Below are 14,746 nucleotides of genomic sequence, written 5' to 3' on the forward strand. Positions count from 1 at the left end.
AAAAGATTCAAAAAAGTTATATGGAAGACGAAAATTGACTCTGATTCTCCCTCCGTAAAAAAATGGTTATGAAGGAGTCACGTAAGGTTTGTTGTTTCAAAAAAATGTTAAATATGCAATAATTTAGACAAGATAGTTTTTTGCAGTAAATTAATATAATTATAGTATTTTGGCAATTTCTCTTCTTTTTTTGTGTTTGTTATAAAACATAATTTTAGAATATTTATGAAATTCAATAATATAATCAACGATCTTGTTTTAAGAATTACTCCAAGTAAGACGGTTCTTTTTAAAATAAGGATACTATGTAGAATAATAATTTGATTTATACAAAATTTATTAACATTTTACAAAATTGAAAGAAGTGGATAAAATAAATTCCATATATTCCATCACCTCATATTTGAAAAGGTGAGATAATATAAACAAATCGAAAGTCGCAAACATTAAAAATGACAAAAAGGAAGAAAGAAATAAAATAAAAAAGCAAGGCGCAGGAAGAAAGAAGAAGCCACCGGCAGTCAGTTAAACAATGCTTGCCACCTGATTCTTTCTCCTTCTCATCCCTTCTCTTTGTCCCTTTCTTTATAATATCCTCTATCCCCTATATATCTATATTTAACACACACACACACACACAATATCTATCTACTAATACTCATATACTCTAATTACATACAATACACACACATAAATATAAATAGGATGGGTGAATCGGTGGAGCTCCCAAGTCGACTCGGTATTTTACCCTTCAGGAACAAAGTTTTATTGCCTGGCGCTATTATTCGTATTCGATGCACTTCTCCTAGCAGGTTTTTATCCTTCCATTTTTCGATTTTATTCGATCATCCAGTAGGTAGATTACTTCTTTTTTCTATTTGATTTGATTGTGAAGTTGTATGCAACTACTCACTTTGTAATTTCCGGTAATTATCTTTTTTTGTTTATGTTCATCATATTATTAGCTAAAACCACTTTAAATTGTATGTGTTTCACCATCTGATTTAAATACTGTTTTCACCTTTTAGTTCAACTCTGTGCAGTACTAGGCCTGGGAACTATTTAACCATCATTCGCCTTTCGAATTAAACTGTGTTATGTTTCGAATTGAATAATTTAGCGCCTTCCGTTGTACACTTCGAGTTTTTTTTAGTTTTCTTAAGTTCTGTATATGACAACCTCAAAGGCTATATCAAAATTAACCTCAAACTTAGATTTTTGCACGTCAGTGACTGATTTCAAATTTAGGCGTTTTAATCATCTCAATAATAGAGGTAGTTGTATGTTCTCATATTTATTAGTTCTTCATCTGAATCCTAATTTGTAACTATAGTAGATGTAAGACATTATATCAAGAATTAATATACTAGAAATTGGAAATTGTTAGTTTTGTGTTTGTTTGAATATGACCCGATGTCTATGGACAATTTTGTAGGTTGTATACGGGAATATTAACATTTTTCATTTCTGAATAGTCTTATAGAATATAAATATATGAACTCGAGCCAAATGTCAGTGAGGTGTGGAAAATTTATTCTGAATTTGAGCGAGTAGTTATGAATTCAAGCTGAACTTGACCATGGGAGTCTTTCGTAGAAATTTAATTAGGTTTCATCCTTAATGTAGTTCTATATATGTGTGCCGGTAGCAAAGAGGAATGCATTTTGCAAAAAAAATGTAGTTTTATATGTGAATTTAGGAAAAATGCTGAAATTTATTAGAAGACGAGTTGCAATGGGAAATTTATATATGCAAGTATTGTTTGCTGACATTTTCTAGTAGTCTCGGCTTAGATGCATGTTAACAGGCAAATTCTTCTGATATTTTTTCATTTTTTTGTTCATGTCAAGGAAGATATAATAACTTTTGACGTTACTTTTGGTAAATATGTTTGTGTACTTTATTTAAGTGATTTAGCCACAATCGGCTTTATAAGATATAAGTCTGTATCAGAAGTTTGTAATGATCTGAAATTTTTTGCTAATTTAATATAGTGTGAAATTGGTGGAGCAAGAACTATGGCAGAAGGAAGAAAAGGGATTAATAGGGATTTTGCCAGTACGTGATGCTGCTGAGACAACGTCAGTAGGTCCTGTGTTATCTTCAGGTGATCACAACTTCTTTTATGTACAAGGAGTTAAGAAAAAAATTATTAACAAACGTCTAACGCTGATACAGGGCTAGGGCCTGACATGGGACTGGGAGAGCGAAATCCAAAAAGTCAAATTGGTGTGTCTGATGCTCAAAAGATTGATGGTAAAAATCAACAGGAAGTTATTCAATGGCATACTAGGTATAAAATCCTTTCAAGATTAATCTTGAGCATAGTTTACGGCCTGTTTTCAGTAATATTATTTCTTCATTAGCCAAATGTTGAATCTGGACCTAAATTGATTTTCTTAGTGGTTGTCACATTATGTTTCTTCATTTCTATGTTGCATTATCTGCTTGCATTGACTGGACAGTTTTTGCTTTCATAACACATAGGGGAGTTGCAGCTCGAGCTTTACATCTCTCTAGGGGGGTGGAGAAACCAAGTGGAAGGGTCACATACATTGTTGTTCTTGAAGGATTGTGTAGATTTAATGTTCAGGAACTTAGTACAAGGGGGACTTATTATACGGCACGGATTACTTCTCTTGATAAGACAAAGCCTGGTAAATTTTAGGTTCTATCGTTAATATGTCAATCAAATTTTTTTTTTAAGTTATATACATCTTAAGTAACCAAATATATATGTAGTTAAATATTTTTTCTGATTGTTGATATATTTCCAAGTGTAGGGGGAGGTTGAGGTGAGAACTGGATTCTAGAATCTTCAAATTTATTTTTGCAAAAGTTTAGAATCAAATCAATGTTCATTTGTTAACTGTTTTGAGGACTCCAAATGTTTTCAGTTGTGTTTCTATGAAAAATGAAAATGAAAGAATAAAGCTAGTATGTGGTAAATATTTCTGTTTTGGGATAGTGAGAGGAAAACCAACTCTGTCACAAAAGTCTGAAAACTCAAAAAGTCGTTTTTTATCAATATAAGGAACACCCAAAACCACAAAAAAATTGTAAGGTCAAATAATACAACGCTCCTAAACACCATATCTATTTTAGATTTAGATTTTTTTTTAAAAAAAAATTGATGGTTTTATGGCTTAAAATTTGGCTTCCATCAATGTTTAAGCTTGAATGACATTGTATAGACATGGTATAGATGTCTTTATAATATTTTTTTCACTCTCCTTTTTTATTCTCTTGAGTTGTCTAAATTTAAGCATAATCTTACTTGAGCACTCATTGATACTCCAACTTTTAAGCTTGAATGCAATGATAGTAGTCAAAGCAATACATTAGAATTTATTTGATAATGAGACACGTGAGTATGCGAAATACTTGGACTCCTTGATTTGTACTCAACCTTTTATACAAGGTCACACATACAGTTTAACCCTAGTTCTGCTGTCACTACCTAAATATTTAGTGATCATGGTGATTCTGCGATGATAATACTAATATGAATTATGGCTCCTCTGATATTTTATGACTCATTTTTACTGTTATTCTGCTTGTGACTAGAGATGGAGCTAGTAGAGCAAGATCCAGATTTCATAGCATTGTCCCTCCAGTTCAAAGCTTCTGCAATGGACCTTATCTCTGTTCTTGAGCAGGTATGGTGGAGCTGACTTTTCTGGTTTTATAACGAGATATTAGTGCTAATTAATCGTAGCTCCATCAGTCAGATTTTTTTTTGATATATGTTGAAGCAGCTACTCTTCATACTCAAGTATGAAACTTCCAAATTGAAATTACAAAGCTATATGTTAAAAAAATCATGTTTGAATCAACATGCAAATGTAAATGGCTTTTTAATAGAAAGAAAATATCATAATTTTCTTCTGGCCTTACCCTGTGTTACTTGGAGTCTTGGACTGTTCTGTTACGTCTGTAATTAGGACACATATTAATTTAGTTTCAGAAGTTCGTTACAATTACAATACGATGCTTATACTATGTTAGATCCTTTCAAAGTTTTTGGGCACTTCAATGTGTGAGATGAAATTTGGAAGTAAAATGAATAGGTTATGGGAAAAAAGGAGAAGAAGCCGCCCCAGTATTGATGTAAAGACATTTTTGATAGAAGAACCCAGTTTAAAAGGGACTGGAAGAAACCATTTGTGATTAGCACAGTCCTTCGAGTATTATGTTTAAAGTTTGCTAAAATACCTTGTCCTGTATATTGATTTATAAATTAAATATGCCATGTCTCAGCACCCCCGTCCAAAAATAGGAAAAGGTTCCCATGTGGCAATTTTCCAAATTTCCGAGTCTAACACTCAGATTGTCAGATTTGACACTCCTTACTCGAGTCCAAGTAAAATTAGTCTAAATATTGTAGTTCTTTAAAAATTTTGCAGAAACAAAAAACTGGAGGTAGGACAAAAGTTCTTCTGGAGACGGTTCCAGTGCACAAGCTGGCAGATATATTTGTTGCTAGCTTTGAGATTAGCTTCGAAGAACAACTATCAATGTTAGACTCGGTTGATATAAAAGTTAGGCTTTCAAAAGCTACTGAACTAGTTAATCGGCATTTACAGGTAACATAAATGGATGTAGGTGAATGATTAAATTTACAATATATGAGGCCTATATGGCTGAGTCTTTCTTTTTCTTTACATTGTTTCAGTCAATCCGTGTAGCTGAGAAGATTACACAAAAGGTTGAAGGGCAGTTATCTAAATCACAGAAAGAATTCCTTTTGCGTCAGCAGGTTTGTTTTTACTGCTAGATAACTTCAGTATTATAGATTAAATGAAAATATAATGATGTGTTGAAAAATGGAAACTGAATATTCTAATTTTCAAGAAGCAGAAAAATATTTAGTACTTCTAGGATCCCTAACATATAGAAGAGTTAATAAGTGATAACAAATAGATTGCAATCAGTTTGTGATAAATACTTGTCCAAATGTTAATGTATGGTATCCCAAAACTTACATCGGTCTCTAGCTGAAACTCCGATAATGAATTCCAAGGAAGTAGGCCCATAAATCATAAATAACTAACACTTGATTTAACACACGCAAATCCCAAAAAATATTAATAAGAAGTCCAGAATTATTAAATGTCTAATATGTCTGGAGAAGAGTAAGGACACCTTTTAAGCTTTAGATTTGTGAGATTTCATTGTTTTAGGTTCGCAATTTTAAAAGCCAGACTCATGCAATGACCAAAACTACAAATCTCGGGGGGGGGGGGTTTCTTGCATGTGAAACCTAGTTTTCTGCATTAAGCAACTTGTCAGTTATCATAATAATCTTAAAACTTGAAATGATTAGTCCCAAGGTCTTAACACAGGCATGCGGCTGGTCTCAATTTTCTCCAGTCTTCAATTTTAATAGTGTGTAAATCAGAATGTAAAAATTTGATATTTTTCTTCCATTTATTGATTGCTTTTTCCTTCATTATTTCGTGCTAAGATAATATTGTTTTGTTCTGTCTCTGATTGTTGTTTCTGACATACTCTAGATGAGGGCTATCAAAGAGGAGCTTGGTGACAATGATGATGATGAGGATGATGTGTCTGCCCTCGAGAAGAAGATGCAAAATGCAGGAATGCCTGCAAATATCTGGAAGCATGCACAGAGAGAACTAAGGTAAACATAGTCTTCAGATATTATTTTGTCTGGAATATTATGTTTTGTGATTTTGTCTTTTTACTATACCTGAAAATTTGATGTTACTTTTAGAGCTCATAAAATTTCATTGCTTGTTAGTGTCTGTTTAAAGAGAAAGTAATATAAAAAGGAATGCTTAGAACGGGTTCTATTTTCCAAAATATATGACAGACATAATAATTCATTATTAAAGATACCCTTGTTATTAATAGTATTACTTTTACGGCTAAAATTACTCATATATGGGAAATTTTGTGAGCATTTATATAATAGCATTTTGGATTAACATTTTGGGCCAAAAAGATGTACATGTCTTCCATAATTTGTAAGCAGTGAGCAGAAAGTAAACTGGCATCATATCATCTACAAGTTGTGCGAAAGGCAACATTATGGTACAGGTAACACGTTATATTGTTAGATGGGCTAAATTGTGGTATCGGTGATGTGAATAAAGTTGACGGATTAATTAATTTTGCATTTTTGTTGGTTTTTAGATTTCGGTGTTACCCTTGGAAAATAAACAAACATAAGGGATTAGCTAACGGAAATTTACACAATGTTTTTGTGGATTAGATCTGTAAGCATTTTGTAGTAGTATGACTGGGCCTAATGTTGCACATATATTAGGACTTTATAATACATGATTGTATGTCTGTATGTTTGGGCATATGAGAATACAGCTTGAAATGCTTGGGGGTAGAAAGTTGAGGAATATATATACTTTGTTTTGGCATTTTGAGAGGGATACAGAAAAATTGATTACCAGTTGTCAAGTTCGTTTCTTGTTAGCCCCATTAATGGATATGTAAAAGGAATTTTATATCATGCTACAAATCTCAATGATCGCCCAGGAAGCTAAGTGCGATTTGTTGTATATGTGATTTCAACCCCGTTAAGAGGAACTGGAATCCCGTTCCTAGTTCTTAGTGTTTGGTCGAAGAGTTTAGTAGGTTGGAAACATGGAATTGGAAATTAAATTCCCATGTACCCCGTGTGTTTCTAGATCATTCCCATTTTCATCAATAATCCAAACGTGCCACAGTTTTTGTATTAGACATTTCTAGTTGGTATCAGTTGAGATTGTTACTTTGATCTTTATTGCAATTTTTAATTTTAGGCGTCTAAAAAAAATGCAACCCCAGCAACCTGGATATAACAGCTCTCGAGTTTACTTGGAGCTTCTTGCTGATTTACCCTGGCAGACAGCCAGCGAAGAGCATGAATTGGACTTAAAGGCCGCCAAAGAGCGTCTTGACAGTGATCATTATGGACTAGTCAAGGTCAAGCAACGGATAATTGAATATTTGGCTGTTCGCAAGGTTGGCGACTTTCTTATATGTTAGTTGAAAGTGCTTTCTGTTGTAATTCTCGTCGTTCTTTTGTATCTATGTTTTTGAATCTGAATATATGTTGCAGCTTAAACCAGATGCGAGAGGCCCAGTATTGTGCTTTGTTGGTCCACCAGGTGTTGGAAAGACATCCTTGGCATCATCTATTGCCTCTGCTCTAGGCAGGAAATTTGTACGCATCTCTCTTGGTGGTGTTAAGGATGAGGCTGATATTAGAGGGCATAGAAGGACATACATCGGAAGCATGCCTGGGCGTCTCATTGATGGATTGAAGGTAACATTTTGATAACATTGAAAAAATAATAATAAAAAAATTATTTTGATTACATTCCTCTATGTGCACAACCTAAACAGTCCTATATAGGTCTGGATACATATGTTAATTTGTGTTGCTAGCTAATATGAGGTGGTTTAATAGATTTTTGTAGCTTGGATACTAAAATATTATTCCCTATACAACTTTCAGAAAGTAGCTGTTTGCAATCCTGTTATGCTCCTAGATGAGATTGACAAGACTGGTTCTGATGTTCGTGGAGATCCGGCCTCAGCTCTACTGGAAGTTCTCGACCCTGAACAAAACAAAACATTTAATGATCAGTATCCTATTTTTTCACTGATCTTCTTGGCTTTGATAATTTAGAACATACCTATATTACCTGTATTCCTTTATTTCCCTGAATATACCCGTGTTGGATACTCGACACTCTGACATGGGTATTAACACTTGAGACACTTCATTTTGGGCCAAGAAGAAAAGAGAAAAAAATTATGATATTTCGTAGTCGAATTCTTGCAATCAATGTATCCATATTGGTAACTTTGAGCTGAGTCTGGGGTAAGACAGAGGAGTTACTATATAACATGTATTTTTAATTATATATTATATATCAGTGTTCAATACACCTACCTTGGATGGCTCGAATAGTGGAAGTCAAGAGCTAGGCTTAGATTTGTTGCGTTTACTAAAATGTAGACAGTTCCTGCATATATTGTGATTGTTCCTGATGCGGAGGACATTATTTAGGAATTAATTGTTCATTTGTTAAATATTTATTTGTACATATAAATATATATTAGTAGTAACTTATAGTTGTTTAAGTATTAAATTCAAAATAGATCATCTAGGTATATTAGGAATATATTTTCCTTTCCTTTATTAAAATATGGAAGTAGACATTAAGAGTCGGGACTAGTTTACTTTTATATAAGAATTTTACTTTCTCACTACATTATAGGATTCTATTTAAATGCTTGTAATCTTGATAATGTGATAGAGTTAAATTATATGAATTAATGAGCATTTTATAATAAATTTGGGGATATGTCATGTGTTTAGCCAATTCTCTGCGAAGATGAGTCATTATCCCTTTGTTTCAACCCCTTCCCACCCTCATCCATTATCAGTTCCCTAGTATTGTGTACAGTAATCTTTATTCTTCTATATATAATGCTGAATGCCTCTAGTCCCACGTCTAAACTCTAAAGTATATTATTGCTCTAAAGATGTTTGTAAAACAGTTTTTAAAGTATTTTTCTTTGTTGATCATATTCCTAATCTATGTAGATAGATTTTGTTTACTTTCACCTCTATTTGGGTTAGTATTTAAATTTTAATATGCACACGTGATCCTTAGGGTCCGAATTGGCAAATGAAAAATGCACTTTTTACTTGGAAGCCACATACTCCAAATTGGGTCATAACTTTCTACTGATTTTGAATGAATGTAAATATGGACAATCTGTTAACATTGTCATTGTTTTCCTTTTCCTTGTACTGTACGACTAACAAATACTTTTTTGGTACAGTTCTGACTTTTTGTATAACTTGTCTGAGATCTTATGTAGTGCTAGGAAGTGTTATAACCTAGCAGTTGACTGCACAGTACTTGAGTTTAAGTGTCAGCTTAATATCTACACGAGAATTTGAACACAAGTCCATGCACTGACCTTTTTCAGTACTAAAAGTGGTTCCTTAATTCATATTTAGCTACTTGAATGTTCCGTACGACCTTTCTAAGGTCATCTTTGTGGCAACTGCAAATAAAGCACAGCCTATTCCTCCACCCCTACTAGACAGGATGGAAGTCATTGAGCTGCCTGGTTATACTCCCGAAGAAAAGCTTAGAATTGCGATGCGACATTTAATTCCAAGAGTTCTGGACCAGCATGGCTTAAGTTCTGATTTCCTTCAAATTCCTGAGGTATTAATGTTTGTATGATTATGTACGTAGGAAGCTAGTTGTACAGCATCTTCATAAAGCAGTTTTGATTATTGTGATCAATTGAGAGGAACTTAAAAATTCTTTCAAATTGGATTGTGCATGAAAAGGTCACCAGTTATAGTTTGTGAACTCTTTGCATCTGTATATTGATATTGACAGGGTCTGCTTTCTTTTTAAGTTAATTCCAGGGTAAATTGTAATGTATTGCATCTTACATGGTTATTTAAAAAGTATTATTACTTCTCCCTTAACAGCTAAAATGACTGCCACCTACTTTTCTTCTTACCTATAGAATGGCTTCAGTTTTGCTATTACAAACTTCTAAATAGTTCTGTTTGAGAATTCAATAGCCCTATTGTTAGATCTTCATTTTATTGTCCCCTAGTGAGCTGGTATCCCAGATTTCACAAGATGATGATATATCAGATATTCTTCTGTTCTTATTCTATAACCTTTTTTGAAAAGATACAAGTAGGATCTGCTTACTTGCAGGGAAGTGACAGCAAAATAATAAAAATTTAGCTGCATTAATTAGATGGGTTGAAGTGACAGCATTAATCATGAGAATTACTCTCTTATCAGGACTTTAAGAGCAAGATATAAGCCAGTGGGTATAGTAAGCTGTTCAATTGAAGAAAAAATTGTGCTTTTGATGTCCAATTTAAGCTAAAGACGATTATGACATATGGAAGTTTCTATGCTTTTCTTGCTCTGTCGCCTTTTCCCATAAATTGTGTATTATATTGAAAATTGAAACACGAACACTAGCAAGTTCAGAGAAATAACATTAGCTCTAGTATTGAAAGTTCTCCTAGACTTGGGAGTCATTTGCTTAGTTTAGTGTTTATGTTTTATTTTTTGCTGCTATTATTTTGTTAATTTTTAAAGCAGAACATGTATTTTAAAGTTTAAGAATAGGATTAATTTACTTAGATTTGTGTTTTGATGTGGTAGGCTATGGTGAAACTCATTATTGAAAGATACACGAGAGAGGCTGGCGTTAGGAATCTGGAAAGGAATCTTGCGTCTTTAGCTCGTGCAGCCGCAGTAAGAGTTGCAGAGCAAGGGCATGTTGTTCCACTTAGTAAAGATGTGCACCAACTTTCTTCTCCATTGCTAGAAAGTAGACTCGGGGAAAGTGCAGAAGTAGAAATGGAAGTAATTTCAATGGGTGACAATCACGAGATTTCAAGCGACTTCAGAATTAATTCATCTATGATTGTTGATGAGTCTATGCTGGAAAAAGTGTTAGGGGTAATCACTTATCTTTTGATCACTGATTTTCATATTTAAGATCGTTTGCTACCTTCTGGAAGGTGTTTGGAACTAGTTTGCATGTACAAAATATATGAACACAAAGAAGAGAGAAGAACGAACACAAATGTACTTGATTGCTGAACATATATCTCTCTTTATTTCTGTGCAACGTTAAACGCTTATTTACTTCTTAAGCCATTATATGTTCTTGCATACCTTTCAATGGGAGCTTACCCAATCTGAGCCATAATTTGCATTCACTTTGATGCAGCCTCCAAGGTTCGATGACAAAGAAACTGCGGAGCGGGTTGCAGCACCTGGGATCTCAGTTGGACTGGTGTGGACTGCATTCGGAGGAGAGGTTCAATTTGTGGAGGCTACGTCAATGGCGGGGAAGGGTGACCTACATCTTACTGGTCAACTTGGTGATGTTATTAAAGAATCGGCGCAGATAGCGCTGACCTGGGTAAATATGTTTTTGTTGTTTTGATCCGAAGCAGATGCATAACAGACAACGTAATATCTATCTGAAAATTTTAAAATAAAAGATAAATTATTCTAAGAACTGTACAACCAAGCCTTATGTGAAGGTTCGGTTGCTCAATTTCTTTGTTAGGGAATGTCAGTAAGCACTACTTAAATAGGTACTTGTACCATGTTCTACACAGAATGGCATTTTCATATATTTCTCCGAATCATTACATGTTACTTTCGAATGTAGCATTTTGTATTTGATGTACATGTGTCTAAATGGTACAAACACTGCTGCTTGATTCTACTTGCATGTCTTGTCAGTGTATTGCATATGTAGTCTCAATGCAGAATGAACATTCAGTATCACTATAATATTTTGTGCAAAATAGGACAATAACCGAATGATGTTAGTTGTCCTACATTGCAAATTGATTTGGATTCCAGCTTTTCATGAAATTTAGTAATTTGCGATGTTTTTCTTGATTTAGGTAAGGGCAAGGGCCACTGACCTTAAGTTGGCTTCTGCCAAGGAAACAAATCTACTGGATGGGCGGGATGTTCACATTCATTTCCCTGCCGGTGCTATACCTAAAGATGGCCCCTCTGCAGGTGTGACACTTGTAACTGCACTGGTGTCATTGTTCACTCATACTAGAGTAAGGTCAGATACAGCGATGACAGGGGAAATGACACTGCGAGGTCTAGTATTACCCGTTGGTGGTGTTAAAGACAAGGTGAATGTTATGTCTTACCGACTATTTTATTACCTTTGATAGTTGCCCGTGGTAGACACTATTTGCATCATTTCTTTAGGTTCTCACAATATTTTTCTGCAAAAGAATCAAACTCTATCCTTAAATGAAGTCTAATATTAAGAGTTTAATACACTGAAGTGCAATGTTAAAATAACATTAAAAATTTAGATGCGGGTTCATGATGCGGTTAAAATCAATGTGTTAAAAAAACTATAGCAAGGTTTTGATGTGAAATGACTGGAACCGAATTTGATGGGGTGCAATACGTAACTTGGGACTTTCAAAGAGCACTTCTTTTCTGAAGGGGGGAGGAGAGTGGGGGGGGGGGGATCCATCCCGTTGAATCTCTTAAGAATAATTTTAACGTTTCATGCACATACACAGGTTTTGGCAGCACATCGCTATGGTATAAAAAGGGTTATCCTGCCAGAGAGGAATTTGAAGGATCTGGTTGAAGTACCATCAGCTGTTTTGACCAGTATGGAGGTAATTATTATTTCCTCCCAGCTTAGGTGCTGCTTTTCTTCATGAGTGATATATTCTTTATTTTCAGATAGATTCCTCATCCAATTTAAACTAGATGATTATAGTCAGTAATATCTTGTGCGTAAACTTTTGAAATGTTATGGATTAGTTGTAAATTGCATCAACCATCTGTCCAACTTGAAGCATGATGGTTATTATATTTTTTTATTTACATAGTTCCTTCTAATCAAATACTGGATGGAATAGACAATAATTTATTTTTTCTAGGGATTTTCTACCCGACATAAAACGTTGTTGAATATGGACAACTCTGTTGTGCTGTACAAATAACAAGGGTATAGTTAAATGTGCATACTCGTCTGGTCCTATTTACAAGTCGTTTCACTTTTTGCACAAAGCTCAAAGTGCTTTGAACAGGAAGTCAAAATCAATATTTTCAGTAATTAAAACAATTAATTGCAACTCTATATTTAAAGTACTTTCAGTTTAATACAAAAAGTAAACTACTTATAAATAAGAACAAAGGGAGTAATAATAAATACACTATATTGTGTATGGAGTCTTACCAGTTGCGCAACTAGCAGTTCTAATATTGAAACCCTGCATGTGCATCAGTAGTCTTTATCTTTTCACATACTTTTTAATTATAAGAGGGGGGGGGGGGAGTTAGGATTTGATCCGATGACACTGTCACGGGGAATGGGGGGGAGGGAAGATCACCCTATGCCTTACAGCAAAGGCTAAAAGTGTTTTTAAAATAAAATTATAAAAAATACATATTATTTCATTTTTTAAAATTTTGCATCAAAATGTGACTTTAATGTTTTAATTCTGAAAAAAAAGTTAAAAGCATTAATTTCAGTAATATCTGAAAAGCCCCATTGAGTTGAGTGCAAAAAGTCAAGACGACCTATAAAATAGTATCGGAGGAAGTAATTAAAGAGATGATCAGAGTATGGAGTCCTACCTGTCACGCAACTAGCAATTCTAATATTGCAGCAGAACTTCCTGCATGTGCATCATTATTCTTGGTTCTTTTTACATAGTTTGTTCAAGTATAAGGGGATGGGTATAAAGGCAAGGGGAAGAAGATGCACCTTCACCTTTTACATAATTTTTCAAGTACAAGAGGCGGGGGAGTAAGTATAAAGGGATGGGGAGATGTACCTTTGCCTGTAGGTTATATATCCTTGAATCCTCCACCTTATTACTTATATATGTGGTTCCATTTGACTTACCTGGTTAATATGGTCCCACACTTTCACTGCATACCTTGTTAATTAATTTATTCTGTTAGATATTGCCTGCCAAGCGGATGGAAGACGTTCTGGAGCATGCTTTTGAAGGTGGATGCCCTTGGAGACAAACCTCTAAATTGTGATGACCCTGGCCTGATTTTTCTAACATACCTCAAGCTGTTAAGTTATGTTCAATCCGCTTTTAGCAAAAAAAGATTAAGGCATCTGTAGCTGAGGTGGTAAGAGCAGTCAAACTTATCTAATTAACCCATCACCGGTAACTGAAAAGTTCCAAAGTAATGTGTTGTTTGTATCATCATTTGTCTTCTCAGCAGGATGTGTAAAAATGAGAAGCAGCTTGCTTGATTCGTTGTCCCTCTATTTTCTAAAACCTCACTGTGCATATAATCCTCTTACAACTAAAAGCACTCGAAGTCTCTGATAATGTATGCCTATATTTGTTATATACACAGTTGGAACTTAGTACCTCATGGAAAGAAACCTTTGTTTGAGTTTCTTGGGTATTGCTCATTTGTCTGGATAAAGCCTAATGGGATTGCAGGTATTGATGAACATAATTCCTTGCAAGATAAAATATTTTTGCTTATATGTTTGGGGTAACGACAAATCAAATATATGGGCATGAATGATATTGATAGCTATTTACATGATAGAGTATATGCAAATATGATTTACTTGGAGAGAAGTGAAAAAATCCCATATGTATTAAATGTTCTTTTGGACAATAATTTAGACGGTCTAACCATGTTTATATTTAATACTCCCTGCATCACAAATATTAACCATGTTTAACATTTAATGTTAAATACCCTCTCCATTTCAAAATTTTAACTTTTTAAATATTAGTGAAATTGATCAAATTTTGATCAAAACATATATATATTTTGTTTGATTTTGAAAAATAGAAGTATCTATAGAAGTGGATTAGGAATACTTTTGGATAATATAATTTTTAATCCAAATTATAAAATAAATATAAGTTTCAGTTAAAATTTGATTGTTTTAATATATTAATTAAAATATAATTAATATTTGGACACGGAAGGATTATGATTTGTATCATGCAAGTCAATAAAATGCCGTGAACATAGAATTATATTTGTGCACTATAACCATCATAAAATCAAAATTAAACATTGGTGGTTTAAGTAAAAAAAATGTGTAAGACTCCATACATTAGTTTGCTTGGTTTATTGGGTAAATGAAATTGAAGATTAAATTATAATTTATTTCGTATCATTTTTGTTGGTCCACATTTACTATGTTGCTGGTTTCGAAA

At 33.8% G+C, this 14,746-nt stretch overlaps 1 protein-coding gene across 4 annotated transcripts; it reads left to right on the plus strand.

Moving 5' to 3' along the window:
- The first annotated feature begins 458 nt into the window (after window positions 1–458).
- LOC141698414 (lon protease homolog 2, peroxisomal-like) lies at window positions 459–13,961 on the plus strand. Of its 4 annotated transcripts, none has more exons than XR_012565089.1 (18): window positions 460–812; window positions 1,995–2,107; window positions 2,179–2,293; window positions 2,488–2,657; window positions 3,568–3,659; window positions 4,407–4,586; window positions 4,676–4,759; window positions 5,517–5,644; window positions 6,783–6,984; window positions 7,082–7,288; window positions 7,481–7,611; window positions 9,002–9,215; window positions 10,191–10,490; window positions 10,765–10,959; window positions 11,456–11,701; window positions 12,107–12,208; window positions 13,506–13,685; window positions 13,779–13,961. XR_012565089.1 is itself a non-coding variant. In XM_074503104.1 (17 exons), the coding sequence occupies exons 1-17, from the start codon at window positions 706–708 to the stop codon at window positions 13,587–13,589; spliced, it is 2,652 nt and encodes an 883-aa protein (XP_074359205.1). In that variant the 5' UTR covers window positions 459–705; the 3' UTR covers window positions 13,590–13,961. The 4 variants fall into 4 exon arrangements, 2 of the variants coding, with proteins under 2 accessions (XP_074359205.1, XP_074359204.1); XR_012565090.1 differs by having other exon boundaries at window positions 13,782–13,961; XM_074503104.1 differs by having other exon boundaries at window positions 459–812; window positions 1,995–2,089; window positions 13,506–13,961.
- The last annotated feature ends 785 nt before the right edge of the window (window positions 13,962–14,746 follow it).

Source organism: Apium graveolens, chromosome 11 (genome assembly GCF_009905375.1).
Source record: "Apium graveolens cultivar Ventura chromosome 11, ASM990537v1, whole genome shotgun sequence".
Lineage (NCBI taxonomy): Eukaryota > Viridiplantae > Streptophyta > Magnoliopsida > Apiales > Apiaceae > Apium > Apium graveolens.

What these genes read in the sequence shown, in the direction of transcription:
- LOC141698414 (XM_074503103.1), top strand. Translation starts at nt 706, where the DNA reads ATGGGTGAATCGGTGGAGCTCCCAAGTCGACTCGGTATTTTACCCTTC. An exon ending in GTCTCATTGATGGATTGAAG is followed by an intron (nt 7,289 to 7,480) that starts GTAACATTTTGA and finishes TACAACTTTCAG; the next exon opens with AAAGTAGCTGTTTGCAATCC. An exon ending in CTGTTTTGACCAGTATGGAG is followed by an intron (nt 12,209 to 13,505) that starts GTAATTATTATT and finishes TTATTCTGTTAG; the next exon opens with ATATTGCCTGCCAAGCGGAT.